Source organism: Xyrauchen texanus, chromosome 7 (genome assembly GCF_025860055.1).
Source record: "Xyrauchen texanus isolate HMW12.3.18 chromosome 7, RBS_HiC_50CHRs, whole genome shotgun sequence".
NCBI lineage: Eukaryota > Metazoa > Chordata > Actinopteri > Cypriniformes > Catostomidae > Xyrauchen > Xyrauchen texanus.
Window position 1 is genome coordinate 25,856,165 of NC_068282.1, and position 20,984 is coordinate 25,877,148.

Sequence of the window (20,984 nt, forward strand, 5' to 3'; positions counted from 1 at the left end):
CGGGAGCTTCGTGCCCTGGATGTGCATCCCACAAATCTCCATCAACTGCAAGATGCTATCCTATCAATATGGGCCAACATTTCTAAAGAATGCTTTCAGCACCTTGTTGAATCAATACTACGTAGAATTAAGGCAGTTCTGAAGGCGAAAGGGGGTCAAACACAGTATTAGTATGGTGTTCCTAATAATCCTTTAGGTGAGTGTGTGTGTATATATATATATATATATATATATATATATATACACACACACACATACACACACACACACACTGGTGGCCAAAAGTTTGGAATAATGTACAGATTTTGCTCTTATGGAAAGAAATGTGTACTTTTATTTACCATAGTGGCATTCAACTGACACATTCACAGAACATTAATAATGTGAAAAATTGCTATTGCAATTTGGATATTTTTTCTTCAGAACTTCTAAAACTACTTCAAAGAGTTCTCATAAAACAATCCTCCACATACATCAATGACAGCTTTGCAGATCCTTGGCATTCTAGCTGTCAGTTTGCCCAGATACTCAGGTGACATTTCACTCCACGCTTCCTGTAGCACTTGCCATAGGTGTGGCTGTCTTATCGGGTACTTTTCAGGCACCTTACAGTTTAGCTGATCCCACAAAAGCTCAAAGGGGTTAAGATCCATAAAACTCTTTTCCAATTATCTGTTGTCCAGTGTCTCTGTTTCTTTGCCCACACTAACCTTTTCTTTTTGTTTTTCTGTTTCAAAAGTGGCTTTTTATTTGCAATCATTCCCATTAGGCCTGCACCCCTGAGTCTTCTCTTTACTGTTGTACATGAAACTGGTGTTGAGTGGGTAGAATTCAGTGAAGCTGTCAGCTGAGGACATGTGAGACATCTATTTCTCAAACTAGAGACTGATGTACTTATCCTCTTATTTAGTTGTATATCTGTCCTTCCACATCTCTTTCTGTCCATGTTAGAGCCAGTTGTCCTTTTGTCTTTGAAAACTGTATTGTAGCATTTGTATGAAAAGTTTCGTTTTTTGGCAATTTCAAGCATTGTATAGCTTTTATTCCTCAATACAATGATTGACTGATGAGTTTCTAGAGGCAGCTGTTTCTTTTTTGTAATTTTTTTTTTTTTTTTTAACCTAATATTGACCTTAAGACATGCCATTCTATTGCATACTATGGCAATTCAAACACAAAGCCCATGTTTAGCTTCATTTAACGATCCAAATAGCATTCAACTGTGTTTGATTTAAAGGCAAGTGATTTTTCTAGTACCAATTTAGCATGATTACTCAAGGATAAGGTGGAGTGATGGCTGATGGAAATGGGGCCGGTCTAGATTTCATCAAAAAGGACTTCTTTTTTTTTCAAATAGTGATGGTGCTGTTTTTTACATCAGTAATGTCCTGACTATACATTGTGATCAGTTGAATGCCACTTTGTAAAAAAAAATACCAATTTCCTTCCTTAACAGCAAAATCTGTCAGTTATACCAAATGTGTGCGTGCACTCACTGAGCACTTTATTGGGAACACCTTTGTCCTAATACATTTCCCGATGTTGTCTTCTGCTGTTGTAGCCCATCCGCCTCAAGTTTCGATGTGCATTCTGCTCACAACAATTGTACAGTTTGATTATCTGAGTTACCGTAGCATTTCGGTCAGCTTGAACCAGTCTGGCCATTCTCCTTTGAACTCTCTCATCAACAAGTCTGAAGTTCCTGACCCGTATCTGCATGATTTTATGCACTGCACTGCTGCCACACGATTGGGTTAGATTGGATTAGATTATCGCGTGAATAAGTAGGTGTACGTATATTTAAAATTTTAGATACTCCCTTCAATCCTTGGCTGTTCCTTCATTACGATATTTGCACTTTGCTCTGTTGTTCCTGTCTATGCCTAGCTTCTTTCTGTCTGTCATTCTTCTGACTCTAGCACTATCTAATAAAGGGTGTTTCCAACTCTGACAGGTTTTTTTAATTTCTAGGGATTTTGCTGTGAACTACTATAACATTTGTTTTTTGGTGGTTTGTAAGGCACACCACAAAGCCCATGCACAGGCAGGCATGGTTTTAATTTGTCAGAAATGGAGATCTAAATAGGAAACGTGAGCTGTCTTACAGAGGATTCAGAGAAGTGCCTAATGCAAATGAGAAACCTGCTTTGATGTGCAGTGGTAGACTTCCCCTGGGTTTATCATTACTGCTCACTAATGTCGTGAAGTGCAGCGCGGTGAATGCAGACGTCACCCGACAGTTCACAGGTAAAGGGATTTTTTTTTCTCTTGGTGAATTCCAAGGCATGAATTAGTATTACTTCAGCTGTGAAAGAGAAGAATGTAGTTCATACCACTGCTTCTGACTGCTTTACAGCTGTCTATGTCAATGTCTCTGCATGAGCACTTTGACCCCAGGTGACACCAAGCCAGCAGTGTGACTTTGTAATCGACAAACCTGCTCAAAAGATTTCTGAGGTGGTTTTTGATGACTAATATAACTTATTTTTCATTTGACTTTGTTTATGGATTTTGCGAAAAAGAGGAGCTTTGTGAAGGTGACGTCTTTCTTCAGGTAAGAACATAGTATTATATATAAAAATCTTTACCATTTCATTAACTAAAGAACTTTGAGCTTTTAGAAATAGGAAAGGGATTTCAGGTGTGATTCACAGTATTTGGGGGGAGGATTCATGCCTTTCTAATGTTACTATCTTCTGTCCTGGTGTTGCCATTTGTCCGTATTGTTCTCAGTAGCTTTCTCTGTAGCGTTTTCTTTTTTTTAAGCCTTTCTGATTATTGCCTTCAAATACTACTTGCGTTGAGAGTTCCTCTGTGATTCAGTTTGAGTGAGTCAATATTGTGCTCTTATCTTTTCACTGGAAAGCACATAACTTCTTCAAACATTCCTCTAGCCCAAGCTTTGGAGAGGTTGTCTTTGAAAATATAGAGTGACATATTGCATCAGTTTTCCAATCCATAGGTTTACACACCTAACAAATGACCTAGTAAACGTTTTGCTCTTGTAGGAATAAGTGTTTTATAAAACACTTGCACAGCAGTTTAAAGACCTACTTCCAAAAGGAAGCCAAACATAAATTACATCTAATTTCATTGAGCAGTTTCTTTTCTGTCTAGTTTGTATAGGTTGTCTTTAATTGGCTGATGTTTACAGAGAGTGATTAATTCATTTTTATTTTTCATTTCAAGTACTGTTTCATGACAGATAAACAATGATTTTTAATCAAGCACTTCTTTTGCCTTATTCACTCCTATGGTAGAAATGTGCTGAGGCCAGGATTTCACTGACCTATATGGGAAGTAATGGAGTGGATAGTCATGTGAATATTTCGTAAAAGCTGTAATCTGGTTATTGTTTAAATGTACAGAATAGGAGGTCTTGTGTTACCACAAAGCTTGTTCATCAGCACTTCATCATTTTAGCTGGGCAATTATAACTGCTTTACTTGAACTAAATCAATTAAAGCTTTGAAGGACAAATTTACTTGCGTTGTTGCAAACCAAGAATAAAAACAAGTTTGTTTGTTTGCGGTAATATACACTTTGCCACATTCAAATCCTTATAGTGTGCATGCTAATTATTTGGATAGTACTATGCTGTTTCCCTGACCTTTTCATACATGAGAATCTCTTTAAATGTGTGATAGGGCTGCAATTAACAAAAGATTAATCTTTTATTTATTTCTTTAAATAATCCAATAAATGTATTTATTAGAAAATTGAAATGATTAAGGTTGTAACAATTTGGTTTGATTCATGGTTCGATACACTTACGATACTTTAAACAAAGGGATGATTTGTGGAAAAAATAAGTAATGTTTGAAAATATTCATGATGATTTATCCTGTAACTTTGGTAAGATATGTTCACACCATTATTTTATTAGCAATAGCAGAACAGATAAACATTTACATTTGTGGTGTTGCATGTTGCTATGTTATAGCTTGCGTGATCGGTGGAACTTCTTATAATTACGTGGGACATTCAGTGCTTGAAGAGTCACGCATGTCAGCGAACATCTCACATGTCTGAGGGTGACGCAAGTTCCATGGCCGCATATTCCCACAGTGAAGTTAATCTCACAGAAATAATGACTACATGGACAGGTCCAAGGATAAATATTAGATGTAATAACTGTTGCATTGTTTCCACCCCATTGAACTGTTATTAATTTTAAGCAGGTTTCAGTTTCTTGGCATTTTCAGATGGTTTATTGAAGCTAAAGCTCCAGCCAAAGAGTGAGCAGTTCTTTCTTTTTCTTGTAAATATTATTGCTTGATTCCCTTCAACTATTTGTGTGTGTATTTGTGATGTAACCTAGTTATTGAATTAGTAAATTCTGTGTTTTAAATTCTTGGAATTAAATGTGACAAGAAATGCTGTCAGAAACAAAGACATGCGTTTGAAGAAACACACTTGATTATTTTTTGAAGAACAGACAAAAGAAAAGTCATTGATGCATGTATCTTATTTGCACTGTCAGATTGCTCTGCCGGCCATCTGCCGGCCATAAGCTTCTCATGGAACACGCGCATGCAGAATGCTTTCAGTCATCTGAAAATACAGTAGTTTTCAACTGCAAGAACTGTGTGGTCCATGACAACACTGCAAATTATCTCAGACCATCTCAGGAGGTGCTCCTAAGTTTAGTTGGCTTGATTTTCACATAGCAGTTCACATTTACACGTATTGTGAATGCGACATTGCTTAATTCCAAACATTTGTGGCTGAATAAATAACTATAAACTTAGCTAATGACATGCAGCAACATTAATGAATTGTCAAGTGTCATCATAATTCACTACCTTCAGAAGTGGTGTTTTATATACCTTTATGAATAACCATTTTTTTGCTAAAAAAAATCAAAGTGGCTGGCGACATTGAGCATTTACAGCCACTGTGGCTGGTGGCAAAAAAATAATAATATTACCCCAGTGTTAGCTATGAAAAGAGCATCTTCCGATTTTCCTGCTCCAATTTTCCTTTGGTCCACCTCTGAACTACCAGCATCACTAAAGAAATTATAATTTATCCAAGTTATGAGATTGCAGTCTGAATTGAATCTGGTGACTTAAAGTATGCACCTTGAAATAACACCAAAACTGTGCACCTTTCTATTGTGCTCGCTGGATGTGCTCAACAACAAACACAGTGACTGGTTTTGTCCGATTCATGACTTAAATGAGCCGGTACTTTTAAAACATTGATTCACCAGCACGAGTTCTCGTTTTGAATTAGTTTGATGAATCCTTCAGTGAATGAACTTACTGAATTACTTGGAGGAGCTGAATAATATGTGATTTTCTGCAAGTTGATGATAAAATGTTTTTCTAATATATTAGAATTTTGTTGTTTTGTTTTGTTTCACATTTTAGAATAATAGGAAAGTCATCATAAATGGAACTATGGGAATGATGTTGTGACAAACAAAATCCAAATTAAATCAAAACTGTGTTATATTTTAACATTTCAAAGTAGTCACCCTTTGCCCAGAATTTGCAGACATGTTTTCTCAACCAACTTCTTGAGGTATCACCCTGGGATGCTTTTTAAACAGCATTGAAGGAGTTCCCATCTATGTTGGGCACTTATTGGCTGCTTTTCCTTATTATCATCTTTTTTGTCATCAATTTCAAAAACTTTTTTTTTATATATATATATATAAAATTTTTGCTTTATAATGAAATAAATTAATATGGTGGCACAATTATATTTTTGTCTACGAAATGTATTTCAAACATTTAAGCATACGCCTTCAGATCAAAAGATTTTTAAAATCATGAGAAACATTTCAGTCAAGTGTTTCAAAAGTTTTGACCTGTAGTGTGTATACACACACAGTATATATATAAACTTCGGCCTCCAAGCATTGCCTCTTGGTCCAGTCAGATCTGCAATCCAAAATGAGTTTGACACCCCTGGCCTAGAGCTTCTCAAACTGTCCTTGGTTAGAAAGTATTGCATTGTTACAAAAAGTAACATAACGGTAACATCAGTACATTTACACTCGCAGTTGTGTTCATGCTAGAGCAGGTTGTTGTTTAGTCTAGTCACAGTCTTTATCTGTTTAAGTATACATGAACCAGTGTGTAATTAAATATTTGAAGGAAGGACGTCAGCTGAGGATACAGATCGAGCTTCACTTTGTATGTATCATTGACTGACTGATGTAACATGAACCAGAAATGTGCCTACATTGCAGATGTATGCTGATTTAACATTTACATTTACATTACATTTATGCATTTGGCAGATGCTTTTATCCAAAGCGACTTACAGTGCACTTATTACAGGGACAGTCCCCCCTGGAGCAACCTGGATTTAAAGACACAATGGTGGTGGTGGCTGTGGGGATCGAACCAGCAACCTTCCGATTACCAGTTCAGTGATTTTGCCACTATGCCACCACCACTCCATTACTTGAATGCCTATTTATATACTTTTTTAAGTTAATCGTGATGAATTACTAACAGAGAGAGAATAATGAACTTCTAACAGTTGTAATAATGTAGCCTCAGGCTGTTCGAGTTCCTGCTTGAAGTAGAGAGGCTGCAGGCAGTCAGAGAGTCTCAGCCCTAAGCAAGAAATCTGTAGCATATTATCTGAAAAAATATCAGTGGTAATTCCATTATCAGTTATTAGATTTTCCTGGTTATAGGTCAATAATATATCAGTCCCTGACATGTCATACATCCCTAATATGTAGTAACATGTGGGTGTTCATATATAGTTTGTATTTATATTTATATTAATTTGTAGAACAAGTGCTAAAATGGTACATAGCGGCAGTTCATCGTGCATCTAGTGATGATGTGTTTCAGTTGAGCGCATTAACGAGAGTGGATTAAATGGCTTTTTTGCTGAATCCATGCCTTGTGTACTTAGAATTAAGTATTTTTTTGTTTATTTTTATACACAACTGACTGTAAAGAAAGGAAAAGGATATTAAAAGGGACACTATTCAATGACAAATGCATTGCATGGATCTCGTCATTGGACATACATTACATGTAATGAGTCAAACCACAGTGAAATTATCTTATAACTTCTTACCAATATACTATGCAATCACTGGTGAGTGAAATGTGAACATTTATCAGCCTTTGGCAAATCACACATTTTTAGTCACATTGCGTGAAATTTGGTTGCATTTTACAGGGTTGCCTCATTGATTGATATTGGAATCTATATCGAGATCATTTAAATAAATATTGTGATGCATCGCAAAATCAATATTTTGCCCAGCACTATTTAAAAAAAAATGCGAACTCATTTCCCATCATTAGTTTACTTAAATCAAGCCTTAAACTGTATTATTATCTTTTAAAATTTGAACTAAGTAACTTTAAAATAAAAAACATTTTTGTATGATGTTGTTTTATTGTCTTCTGGGTTCAGTTTCACCATTTCTTTTCGCCTAATAAGCGTTTTTTTATTTTTTCCAGGTGGCGACAGACAAGGTAGCAGGCAAGTTGAGTTCGACTCTTTCATGGGTGAAGAACTCCGTGTCGCATACGGTGAGTCAGATGGCTAGTCAGGTGGCCACACCCTCCTCGCTGCACACCACTGCGGCCTCGTCCACTGCCTCGCTGTCCTCGCCCTCTTCAGCCTCCCCGACCCAGCTCAGCCCAGATGATGTGGAGCTGTTGGCCAAACTAGAGGAGCAAAACAGGTAACGATACTTTTAAATAAAGCTTGATTCCAGTCATCAACTATGCTGCACAGTTTTCATTCTAGTGGTTCCAATTTGTACCCAGAGCATCTGAGATAAACAGCTTCAAGCATTTCGCTATCATTATTTGGTCAAATGAATTGCTGTGGAATACATTGGTACTGGTGGAGAAAAGTTTGGGAGAGATTCACATATGCAGAGATGTCTGCTATCTTTTAGCATTCTTTAATTTTGAAAGGCAGGAAGTTGTAAAGGTCTACAGACTATTTTAAAGGAAATGCTTTTGTTTTTGGCTTCAGGCTTACAGTTGGGTTTCTCTGATGCCAAAATTTTGACTTTGGGACCTAATACCTGGTACCTCGGTATTGATACTAATCCTCTGATATTTTTGAATTATCAAAAATAAGTTTTTGTTTGAATGTTTGAATTTTCTTGGATTCCATGTTACATGTTTTAATTTAATGTTATGATCAAATTGTGTATAATCAAATACATACTGTACAGCTTTGATCAAATTAAAAACATAATACATTATAATTAATTATTTTTGGTAAAAAATAAAAAAGATGCACAACAGAGCTTTACAGTATTAATGAAAACATTAAATGAAAACAATCTGATTACATCAGGCAAAAGGCTGCCATGGCTGAATCACAACATGCTGATATTCAGTACACTTGCTTATGTGATATTGCTTACAGATAATAATACTAATAATATAACCATTTAGTATTATATTATATTATTGTTATAGTATTATTGCTACTACGTTGAATATTACACTTTTATACAGTAGTAATATTTTTCTCTGTGTGTGTGCGTGTGTGTGTGTGTGTGTGTGTGTGTAGTGTATGTGTATGTGTATGTGTATGTGTGTGTGTGTGTGTGTGTGTGTGTGTGTGTGTGTGTGTGTGTGTGTGTGTGTGTGGGAGATGACCAAGTGGAGCCTCTCATTCATTCTGTGTTGTGCAGCGCATGTTTCTATATTATTTTATTAAATGACATACTTATGCTATTTAATGATCACAATTGGCCATATTGAGACTTTTTTATTATTATTATTTTCAAATATTCTTTGATTTAATCTTAAAACACTCACATTACATTTTGCTAATGGCAGCATAATTTATTGTACCATTTAAAAATTAGTACCGGTATACTGCACAAAGCTAGTTTGCCGTTTCCTTTTAAAGTATGTCCACCCTTGTGTTGAGGAGCTAGGGTCTTGTTCAGGTCCTCTGCTGGTTTCGACCAAATTTTAGACTGCTTTTCAATACAGTTAAGTGTTATGAAAAGAGCATTGACATGATGATAACAAAGAGAGTCCTTCTCCGAGGTGGCTGTGTTGTGTTCTCAGAAAAGTGATGGCACTGTACCTTTCCAAATATAGAACCTATGAGGGATAAAGGTCTGAGGAGCTGTTTGTCTGTCACTCTCACTATCTTCCTCTTGCTTCCCATTCTTCTCTAATCTACAATGTCTTCACATGTTGACATGCTAACAAGTGTGAGACTTGCTCACACATTGTAGGAATTCTGCATGAACGTAAAATCTGTTAGTAGTAGGGCAGTAACTAATTATAATTTTGGTAATACCAAAGTACGCTACCAATTATTCTTATGATTACTTAAGGTATTTGATTGGGGACATTTCAAATGTAGTTTTACTACTTTTAATTACTTTATTGAAAATTGCAAATGAACATAGTATATCCTTCTAAGAAGAAGGTGGTGTTTCATATATATTTTTTTATAGCTTTATTCAGCACTCAATGTATTAAAACATTATTAAAACTCATTCAAAAGTAAAAAAGGCAGTTGGAGAATTTGAAAGAACTATGAAATGCAAATGCCATTTTATATAGTATGTACAGTAAAAGTAATGTATAAATTAGTAGAAATTACGAATAATTATTGTTAGTAATGGTTCAGAGTTCTTCAACTATAACTGCTCTCTGCATCTTAGGGTACATTAGTAATGTTAGTTTGCACACTTAAATGTACAGTACATGTAGACTACTCATACTTGGTTTTTTAAAATTGTTTTATATCACTTCTATTGCAGTGTCTTGACTGAGTACAGGCTACTGTCATGTCAGATGTTGTTACAAAGAAGACAAGCTATTGTGTCATGCTAGATCAGTTTTCTGTCCCTTTCGGTTAGCACAAAAGCCGCAAAAATGGTAAAATAAAATGTCCATGTTAATGTTCAAAACACTAACATTACTTGCAGTAATAGCAGTCTTTTTTAAGAAAAAATACTTTTTTTACTCAAAAGTATTTACTGTATTTACTGAAACATTTGTCATGATGTTCTGCATATTTTCTGCATATTGGAAAGCATTTATTTTATTTTAAGCACTGTACATATTTTAAGCAATCTACATTTTCAAATAGCTTATTGCAGATCACATTGTTCCTGTGAAAAGATTTTGCCATTTAACTGGGAAGAAAAATACATTAATTTTATTTTAGGAAGTGTGAAGAAACACTGACAATATCAGCATCTGCAACAGATTAACTGGCTGTTTTGTTTAAGTGCATATGGATATTTTTATGTTTTTGTGAGCATTTGTTTGAATTAGCCTAGTGTTGGGAAATCAAAGCCCCTCCCCTTTCCTCATGAATTATTGAATAGCTATTGTGTGCAGCTCAATTTACTGATGGCTCTTGTGTCCTTGCTTGCTTTCACCTCACTGTTTTTGCTATCACAGGCTAGTTTCAGTATTAGAACGGAATCAGAGTGAATTTGCTTGGGCGAGTGCAACACCCACACAGTGTTCTCTATGCAACATTAAAAGTAGGGCAGGCGCTTGGAGGCTCTATGGAGATTTTGGAGCTATGATTCTCCCTATGTTGCCATATTGGCTTGTCTTACCACTTCAGAAACAGGGCCCAGAGTATCACTTATAAAAATGTTCATGCTCCAGACACTGCATGTAATACCCACTCACACAGATTTGAACTCTTCACTGACTGTGACTTTGCTGTGCAGCTGCACAGGTCGAAGGCCTTTGTACTTTACAGATAAGACGTGTTTGTGTGTGTGTGTATATGCAGGTCAAAGAGAGAGAATAAGGTGAGATATAGTCAGAGTGGGTGAGAGAGAAGGAGGTTGTCTCACTTCTCACTGACACACACATTGCCATTTAGGATTACTTGGCGGAATCCAGGGGAAGACATGTGGACTGAAGAATGAGTTTCATGTGGTGAGCACTTTTGCAGTTTCACTGTAATACTTTAGATACATTTTCTATCGCACAATGCAGCAGATTTAGTAGAGCAGAGATCTATAGCCAATCACAGATTTTTATTAATGTAGTCTTTTTCGCAATTTTGATCTTGTTCACTGTTTCTTGAACAAGTATTTTGCTTTCGGCCTGCTTTTAAAATGTGAAATTATCTGTGTGGAAGGAATATGCAATGTTTGTGTGCTGTACAAAATTCCATGTTGTACTTTAACCAGCAGTTAATAATTCACATGGAAACAACAACTGCAATGCAAATGCATATTGCTTTAAATGCTTACTGAATTCATCAAATTGGTCAAGCCTACATAAGCTTACTTTATTTAACATTAACCTTTAACACAGGTTCTTTTTTGAATCTTGTGTTAAAGGTTAATGTTAAATAACCTATTTTTGCTATTTTTAATGGAATTTTATACATGTATGATTGATTGCGAGTGATGGATATAATTGTGCTTTTAACTTTGCTGGGTTTCCCCGGTGTAAACATATTGCACTTTGGGTTTCCTGGTTTCTCTAATTGACTAAATACTATCAAGATAGAGGTTTGCATCTGGGCCTTGGTACAGTGGTAGTGCACAGCACATGCACTTGACATTGGAGCTGTGGTGCACCAGTAGATGAAGTCCAGCCAGCGACCTGTCCTAATCTCAAAATCTCTTTGTTCTTCTCCCAATAATTTCCTGTCCCTTCTTTAATGTACTTCCCTCTAAAAAGGCATGAGCCCAAAAAGATGGAGGTTTGCCTTTATATTAGTTATAGGCTCATACTGTATATAACCTAATTTTTATTAATCAAAAACAATGTGTCAAAATTAATGGTTTAGCCCTCATCCCACGACTGGTGACGGACTCGACCCTATTATCATAGATCCTCACCTGAGTGATCTACACACAATTCGCCATTTGTTTCTGCTCTGGAGCAGATCCAGTGAGAAGAAGAATGACTCAGCTTCATAAGCGTCATAAGTGTTCTGTTGTTGGCTATATAAGTGAACATTAGAGTTTGTTTTTGAAGGCAATGTGCCCCAAAACTTAAAAAAATTGTTTTATGTTTGTGCAAATAATTTTACACCAGACTGCTTTGTGAACGAGTATCAATATAAAGCAGGATTTTCAAAACATTTTATTCTCAAGCATGGATCAGTACCAACTGTTTGTGTTCCAACTGCAGTGTTTGTGCATCATGTTGTCTGGGTGCTTTGCTGCAGGAAGGACTGGTGCACTTCACAAAATAGATGGCATCATGAGGAAGGAAATGTTTGTGGATATATTGAAGCAAAATCTCAAGACCTCAGCCAGGAAGTTAAAGCTAGGTCACAAATTGGTCACAAATGGGTTACATTATTAAGGACAAGAAAAAGTCACCGTTTGACAAGAGTTTTATGTTTTTGCTGATTGATTTGGTAGCCTGTTGGGACTGATATGGTGGGATTTCATGTGGTCACTTCAAGAGTAACCAATTGGATAACATACCCATGTATCTGATTGTGACTCATTACTGGAATTTAAAGAAACCATTCATTTGTTTAGAATGCTGACATGTGCTCAAATTTTGTGTTTAAAAGTTACGTTTTGAAGGATGTCCTTTTGGAGAAAAAGATCCCTCAATACTCATACTACATTCAGCATTTATTATAGTAACAACCCCTCAGATGTGAACCCCACAGCTCCCTTTTACTGCCTTTCACCACTAACATCTGTGGCCCCCCTTGTGTGACCCAAATGCAGCTGTAACCAGATCCGGCCTCAGAGCCTTAAGCATGAGGTCACCTAGTACTGCCTTTAGAGGCCCAGGCCCCACTCTTTTTCCGAGATCAGGTTTCCATGGCTTTATGTCTGTGCTGTCTGCTTTTAAATGTTGAGGTTACTCTAGAGCATTGTGTGCTTATATTTCAGCTGATCCTGGGCCAGTTTCACAGTGAGAGTGCCTCCCCACTGTTTTTCCCAGTCAGAGAGGAAAAGATTCTTCATATTAACTCTGTTATATAAAAGTGTTTTCACTATTCTTCAACCTCTGCATTTTTCATTATAAATGCTGGGCAGTCTTATATTGGCTGTTCCATTTATAGCTTTCTGCCACGATGTTCCAAAGCTAGAGCACTAGCTTTTGGCAAGCAGCCCCCTTTTCATAACAATATTCAGTTGCTTATTCAAAATATTTTAAAGTCTGATATAACTTCACTCTAATGGTTAACACCTACACCCAAGAAGTATTTCTCTGTGATCTGAGGTTAACTATTGTAGGTTGTTTTGACTGTATTCATGTCTGGAACAGAATGTTTTGGAGATAAATTCTACAGTTACACAAAGCTTTTGGAGAGTAATTTTTGCAGGCTGCCAAACATTTTGAGTGACGTTTAAATAAAATCACCTATTATAGACCATATATCCATATATAGTTATCTTATATTTCAGGTTTTGTGTTGTGAATTACATAGTCTCCTGTCTAAAGACTGATGGCCTCTACTAGTTGTACAAGTATACAAGTTGTATGACAGTGTGAACATGACCAACACAAATCAATACACTTTTGGGGCTTTTCCACTTCACGGTACATCTCGACTCAACTCGACTCGCTTTTTTTGGGGTTTTCCACTGTGGATAGTACCTAGTACCTGATACTTTTTTAGTACCACCTTGGTCGAGGTTCCAAGTGAGCCGAGCCAATACTAAATGTGATGTAAAAATCCTGGGAGTTCAGGGAGAATCGTCACTACCAGCGTCACTGGATTTCCGACACGCGACATCAACCCGCTAGTTTTAGTTAGCAACAGCGATAACAGTATAATTTGTTCACATGATTTTTGAATTGTGAAAAAAGAAATGGCTGTGCGCAAAACCACGCTGTGGTCAATAAACGAGGTGCAGACGGTCCACTCGTTAGCGATGAATGAAAAAGTCTCTCAGGAAGTGTATCAGCTGTTGGCCGCACATGGCTACCACAGGACCTACCAACAGTGTAGGGAAAAGTAAAAAAAAGAAAAAAGAAAAGTGACTACAAAAACTTCAAGGAAATGTGGAAGTGGTTTGACCAAATGGACGCTATCTAAACCTGCTAGCAATGGGAGGGAGAGTGCCCTGGACTCAATGGAGGATGGTACATTTTGTTACGTTAACTCTATACTCTGCTTGAAAGCTTTAATTTATTTTATTGACCAGCTACTGGAAGCTTGCTTCTAAAACATCCAGGCCAATTTAACTGTTACATTTGTGTAAAATCATCATGCAACAACTACTTTTTGCAGCACAATGAGCTAGTAGCTAACAGCTAGCGGTTGTGTTATTGTTTTGGTCCGTTTGTGTCGTGTTTAAGATGATGTCATGGCAGTAGAGGCAGCGCAACTATGACGATCATCCTATAATCCCACCCACGTTGAGGGGCACTAAACTGCAGTGGAAATGCAAGCTCAGAAAAGTCAAGCGAGTAGAGTTTAGGCGAGTCGAACCATAACGTGCAGTGGAAAAGTGCCTTTAGTTTGCTAGCAGTGACAGCATCATAGTTGCTCCATAGAAAGGATTGAAACTAAATTAATGTTTTTGAAAGCTGATACCCGGTTGTGTGACTGTTACTTTGTTACTTGATGTATATGTCTCTTGTATCACAAGTCTATTTATACACCAAGCTTCACGTTCATGTGATTTCTTTCCAGAATGACAGACTTTTGCTTTGCCACTATATTAATGTTCACTTGATGGAGATTAACTTTGAAGTCATACGTCAATTTTTCAGTTTCTGTTGTGCTTTTTTCAAAGCTGAGGATGTAATTTTTGCTCCACCAAAGGAAATTGCAATAATAAACATTGTTTTCAAACCGTTTTCCCCCCAAAAAACTGATACCATTGGATGAGCCAATGTTGCTGTGTTGAACTAGACTGGCCGCACAAACAGGAATTAAAAAAAATTACCACAGAGACAAAGATTTCGAGGAAATTGACTAAATGGTTTACTTAGTGTTCTCTTTGAATTAGGGATGCTCCGATCAGGATTTTTACAGCCGATACTGATCACCGATCTTCTTCTCACCTGATCGGCCGATATCTATCCTTTCACCTTTTTATGAGGATCTCTGTCATAACTGTCTACATGTAAGCTCTCTGCACACTGTCACTATTAATTGAATTTTCCTCTTCCCAGTAATATCACTTTGCCTATTTTTTGCTGACAAAAAAGTAAAAGTTGAAATGGCTTATTATAAAAGCTTTTTTTAAATAAGACTAACTAAAAAAAAAAAAACATTTAATAAACAAGGACAGGCTAACAAAATATTCTCTATATTATTATAGATAGTCCCATAAAATATTAAGCTTAGTGACAAACTGACAACCCGTAGGTGCAATTAAACATAATGTGACATTTTTGGTTATTGATTCATTGGCATATTTAATCATATTATTATTATTCCTCATTTTATTTACATTTTATTTTTGCACTGCATTTAATACATTATAATGTGGTATCTTAATATTGTATAAAGAATTATTACATTTATAAATTCTTTCTCTACCTTTTCATTTAGTTGGATGATTATGTTAATAGTTAATTTTTCACTTGTTGCTTCTTGAACTTTACTGAGGGGAACACGCTCTCTCATGAGGGCAAGAAATGAAAAGAAAGCGGAGAAAGAGCGCATGTTTCTGGACTCACATGTGCTCTGTTGTTAATGCCATTTAATCGGGAGATATTTAGTGTACATAGATGTTGGAATTGCACCACATCTTGTAACTCGCATTGTTCAGAGATGCCTATGCCCGGCGGCTGCCATGAACGATGATGATAAGGACCGATTCGCAGCTCTCGCTATTTTCCCTTTGCTTTGTTGGGTGTGAAATGCCACATCAATTGTAAAGTACACAAAATTTTCATATTCGCTTTACCTCTCCCACTGCATCATTCTTAACTGCTGAATCAAGTTTGTTGTCTTACAACAGTATGCTAGTATTCCACACATTCTGTGATGCCATGACAGTGCTGCTGATGTCTTAATGGAGCCACGCGTCTTTTGCAACATGAGCGATCAGTTTATGCGATCGGCCAAATTACCCATCTCCAATCGAGTCCTAGGACATGAATATCGTCCGATACTGATCGATGGCCGATCAATTGGAGCATCCCTACTTTGAATATTAAGCTTGGATAAGACTAAGAAAACATTTTAAGCATAAGTACATGACGACTACCCTACATGCCAGTGCAAAATATTACTGAGTGCACCTTTAAAAGCACACACAATTGTTAATATGTTTCCTGTCAGGTTGTTGGAGACAGACAGCAAGTCTTTACGGTCTGTGAATGGCTCTAGGAGGAACAGTGGCTCCTCACTTGTCTCCAGTTCATCAGCATCTTCCAACTTGTCACACTTGGAGGAGGATTCATGGATCTTGTGGGGACGCATCGTCAACGAGTGGGAAGATGTGCGGAAGAAGAAGGAAAAACAACTGAAGGTAAGAAGATAGATCGTAGATACATTAAGCTCTGTGTGCAAATTAGATATATGCCATTTATTATTGAACTAATGGAGCTCCAGCTATCATTTACTTATTTAATCAGAACAGCAGAGAATGAATAAACATTTTATCGATCCTTATGGGTACATTTAGAGCAGTGCAACAGCAACATCAAAAATAAGGCACAAGTACACAGCTAAAAAGATTTAGTGTCGGTACACAGTCGTGCAATACATTACAAAGAGGGTCATAAGACATATAATGTACATATATTATTGAATGTACTGGTAATGCAACTGGGTCCATGAATAAAGAAGAAAAACAGTAAATGTTCAGTGCCATTTCTCCTGACTGGAGTAACAGCCAGAATTGAGATGAAATTTGGGAGGAAGACTGGGATAAGGATTGTATTTTATGATAACTGCCAGCAGAAAAGATCACCAATAGTGTTTCTTGAGCAATGCTCTAAGTCAATTACTAAAAGGGCTCCAATATTTGAATAATGATATATATTAAACTGAATTTTTTTTTTTTCCATAATCATATGAGACTATAGCAACAGCTTCGGCATTGTTTGTAGAACAAGGCCAGAAACTCCAGCAGTCAACATTCAGTACTGCCTCTTTCAGAAAGGACAATGAGCAGATAAAATATCATTGATTATATTAATTCTGTGAGAATTTTAATTTAAAATGTTTCATTTCTTAATATAATACAATTATCAGCAATGACTTTTGCCATTTCCAAAGCATTCCTCCTCTCACATGTAGGCTTAGGCTTTCTCAATGCAGTGGCTAGAAATAATATGTGAACCCTTTATAATTACCTGCATTCATTTAAAAATGTGTCTTAAAATCTGGTTTGATATTCATCTAAGTTAAAATAATGAACAAACAGTCTGTTTATCTAAAAGCACACAAATAATTTTAATGTTCTTGTACATATTGAATACATCATTCAAACATTCAAAGTGTGTGTTGGAAAAAGTATGTGAACCCCATAGGCTAATGACGTCATAAAACGCTAATTAGAGTCAGGAGTTGGAGAACCTGGCATCCAATGAGATTGGAGGTGAAGGTTAGCACTTCTCTGACCTATAAAGAGCACTCATCCCAACAGTGAAGTACCGTGGAGGGAGCATCATGATTTGGGGCTGCTTCGTTGCTTAGGGCCCTAGACCGCTTGTCATCATGGAGGGAAAAATTAATTTCCAAGTTTATCCGCAACATATCCTACAGGCTGTGTGCCAAAAGAGATGTTGTGGAATGACCTCGAGCCGTTCACACCAGACATCCTAAGAATATGGCTGAGCTGAAGCAGTTCTGTTAGGAAAAATGGTCCAAAATTCCTTTTGAACTTTGTGCAGGTCTAATCCACTGCTTCTGGAAATGCTTGGTTGAGTTTATTGCTGCCAAAGAGCATCAACCAGTTATTTAATCCAAGGGTTAACTTACTTTTTTCACAGCACTATAAATGTTTAATGCGATTTTTAATAAAGATGGGAAAGATTATAATTTATATATATATATATTATAATGACATTTTATTTGTTTGTACTTGTGACTTTGATGAAGATAAGATCACATTTATTTATTCCAAAGGGTTTTTTGTTTACTTTTTCTTGTTGCTGTATTCTCCATTTTCTCCTCTAAATTAATTATTCTGCAGTGTGTTTTGTATATTTCATTCTAACTTTTAAAACATTGTCAAGGAAACGATGAAAAAGATAATATAATACAACAGAGGTTTATATTATCTTTTTCATCGTAAAATGTGCATAAGTATCTGGTGGTTATGCACATTTTACAGAGCTATCCTCACGACATTTCACTTTCCCACAGAACATACTGAGATCAGTAAGACAAATAGGGGAGCAAAATATGTGTGTAATGTGTATAGAGTGTGTGCATACTGTATGGTCCCTTAAGAGCCATTGGATGTCTTCCTCTAGCCAAGCAGCAATAGAAGGCTTTTGTCAAGTCTGGTGTTTGAACAAAGGCCTATCTCAAGCACCCACTTAGAGGGCTTTTGAAGAATCTTTGAGCTGATGGCTTGTAGGCGGATTCTCGTCTAAGCCACCCACTGGAATTACCAGCTGCAGAAATCAGCAGCCTAAATCAGCCTTCTGCTGATCATAAAACAGCTTAATCATATCAAACATAATTTGCTTAAAAAAAATTAGGCTGTGCTGTTGAAATCTCTGGCAAGGTTATAGGTTACCCTATCTAAGATTTTGGGGGAAAAAAAATAGAAAGCTGACAAACTTGGCATTTCTGTAATTTAAATCCTTAAAATAAACCAATTTTGTTTAAACTCTACTAGCTGTGGAAATTTGAGTAGTTGCTCTTGATATTCTAGCCAGATGTGATGTGATAAAGTAGCAAACGATCAAAATCTCTTCCATATAAAAGTTTTTTCATAACCAGCCATGACTGCGAAGAGCAATGGGGCATTTTTTGAAATCTCATTGGTCTAAAATTCAATCCACAGTTTTGTTTATTAAACATCCAATATGTTCTGATTTTATTGCATTGTGCAACATTTTTTCTTACAGTGTGGACAAATTGTTCAAATTACTTGTTGTGTTGGTGTTAATAATTCATTGTTCTGTTTTCTTTTCAGGACTTGGTTAGGAAGGGGATTCCGCATCACTTCCGGGCAATAGTGTGGCAGCTGTTGTGCAGTGCCCAGAATTTATCCATAAAGGAACAGTACTCTGAGCTGCTGAAGATGACCTCACCCTGTGAAAAACTCATCCGCAGAGACATTGCCCGGACCTACCCCGAGCATGAGTTTTTTAAGGAGAAGGATAGTCTGGGCCAGGAGGTGCTCTTTAATGTTATGAAGGTAGGTCTCCTCCATGCTGACCATTTAGAGTAATGATGTTAAATGGACAATATTATTGTAAGGAAGAGATGACCGTATTGCAATAATTTCCCTGTGTTTTAGGTCATTGAAGGTTAAATCGTAGTTAAACCCAGTACTAGTCTTTACAACTTATCAGCTTTATTCTTATTTGTAGCTTATTGAACTTTGTGAAACCTGAAAAACCTGATCACCTTAAAGCTTAACCCTTTGAGGTTGACGGACACGCCAGCTGGATATTTTCGTCATTACAGCAGAAACAACTTAAAATAATCCATCATTTTGGGGCATACAGATAAGTGTAAGTCATCATTAGAGACTATAAAGGGTCTACTTTTATTTGTGTACACTCACAATAACAACAAAACCTTGTGCTTTTGTAAAATAAAGAAAATAAAAAGGGTGAGCTTTCAGCATTCTGTGTTCACGAGCATATTTCTGAAACACGTTACAAAAATGAACTGAAACTCCGTGAATACTTATCACACAAACCAGAAACATATGTCTAAAGAAAGCTGACGATTTTTACTTTTAAATAAAACAATTCAAATTTAAAACAAATATTCTCCTGCAATGTAATCTGTATGAAACAAAGCGATGTACAGTTTCTCCTGGCTCAGCAAATTATAGCTAATGTGATCCCACCCACCAGCAGAGGGCGCCATTCATACGCTAATGTACTGAAGCGATCAAGGCAAATGGTAAATGTCCCCGACAGTGAGTTTTGATGTAAACACAATTTATTCACTTTACTGCGCGTTTGTAACGATACACAAGTGAGGAAACTCCTGGATAGTAAGGAAGAGTTAATATTTTCCTCAGAAGAATAGCGGGACTCCGATGAACGTTTGTATTTTGAAGAGAGACTTGATCCAGCCGAGGATACAATTTCAGATGAGTAAGTCATTTAGTTTTCTTTAGTTCATGCTATTTTATATAAACATATACATGTTTTACTAGTGGGCTGTTTCCAGACTTGCCAGCCAGGATTCAGAGTATTGACATTATATATAACTCCTAATAAGCAAGTTTTAATTACATTTAAATGCTGTTTTGGCTAAAGTAGGTATTTAAATTGTATGCTGTATAATATAAATATGATATGTAATATGATATAAAATTATATGAATGTTTAGAATATATTTTATCTAGTGTTTATGCTGCCTCATTATCATCAATGCTTGTGCTTGCAAATATCTGTTCAGGTGTAAATGAGTAAAATGCACTTTAAATATGCCCATATTAGAAATCAACATCTTATAATGATTTCTGAAGACACTGAAGACTGCAGTAATGATGCTGAAAATTCAGCTTTGATCACAAATTGCATTTTACAATATATTCAAATAGAAAACTGTTCTTTTAAATTGTAAAAAGAGTTCACACCATGTTTTTACTGTATTTTGGATCAAATAAATGCATTCTTGGTGAGCAGAAGAGACTTCTTCTAAAACGTTTATACGGTAGTGTAGGTCTATAATTAAGTGAAGTCTTTATGTAAAGAAAATGTATAGTCAGATTACTTCTTTTAACTTAAAACTTGTCTCCTCTTTCTGTCACATTCCTCATTGATAGGCCCAGGGGAGGGGTCCTTTGTCTCCTCAGGTGTGAATTGCCTCATTATTCATGATCATTCACGCCTCCTCGCATATGACCTTTCTAACTCTAAAATTGTCTTACAAAAGTTAAATTAGTATATTGTTTTGTATGAATGAGTGATCAGGATGGTTTTCACATCATTTTGTAGCAAAAA

The 20,984-nt window shown here is 36.4% G+C and overlaps 1 protein-coding gene across 5 annotated transcripts in view; it reads left to right on the plus strand.

The window, feature by feature from the left end:
• Positions 1-20,984, plus strand: part of evi5b (ecotropic viral integration site 5b) — an 85,422-nt gene that overhangs the window by 31,312 nt on the left and 33,126 nt on the right. For 2 of the 5 annotated variants that reach the window (XM_052129977.1, XM_052129980.1), the window contains exons 1-4: positions 2,476-2,554; positions 7,446-7,672; positions 16,174-16,363; positions 18,989-19,213. In XM_052129977.1, the coding sequence (XP_051985937.1) occupies positions 7,527-7,672; positions 16,174-16,363; positions 18,989-19,213 (561 nt within the window). In that variant the 5' untranslated portion in view covers positions 2,476-2,554; positions 7,446-7,526. Of the gene's footprint in view, positions 1-2,475; positions 2,555-7,445; positions 7,673-10,733; positions 10,881-16,173; positions 16,364-18,988; positions 19,214-20,984 lie in introns of those variants that run through there. The other 3 variants (XM_052129978.1, XM_052129979.1, XM_052129981.1) reach the window with 2 other exon arrangements.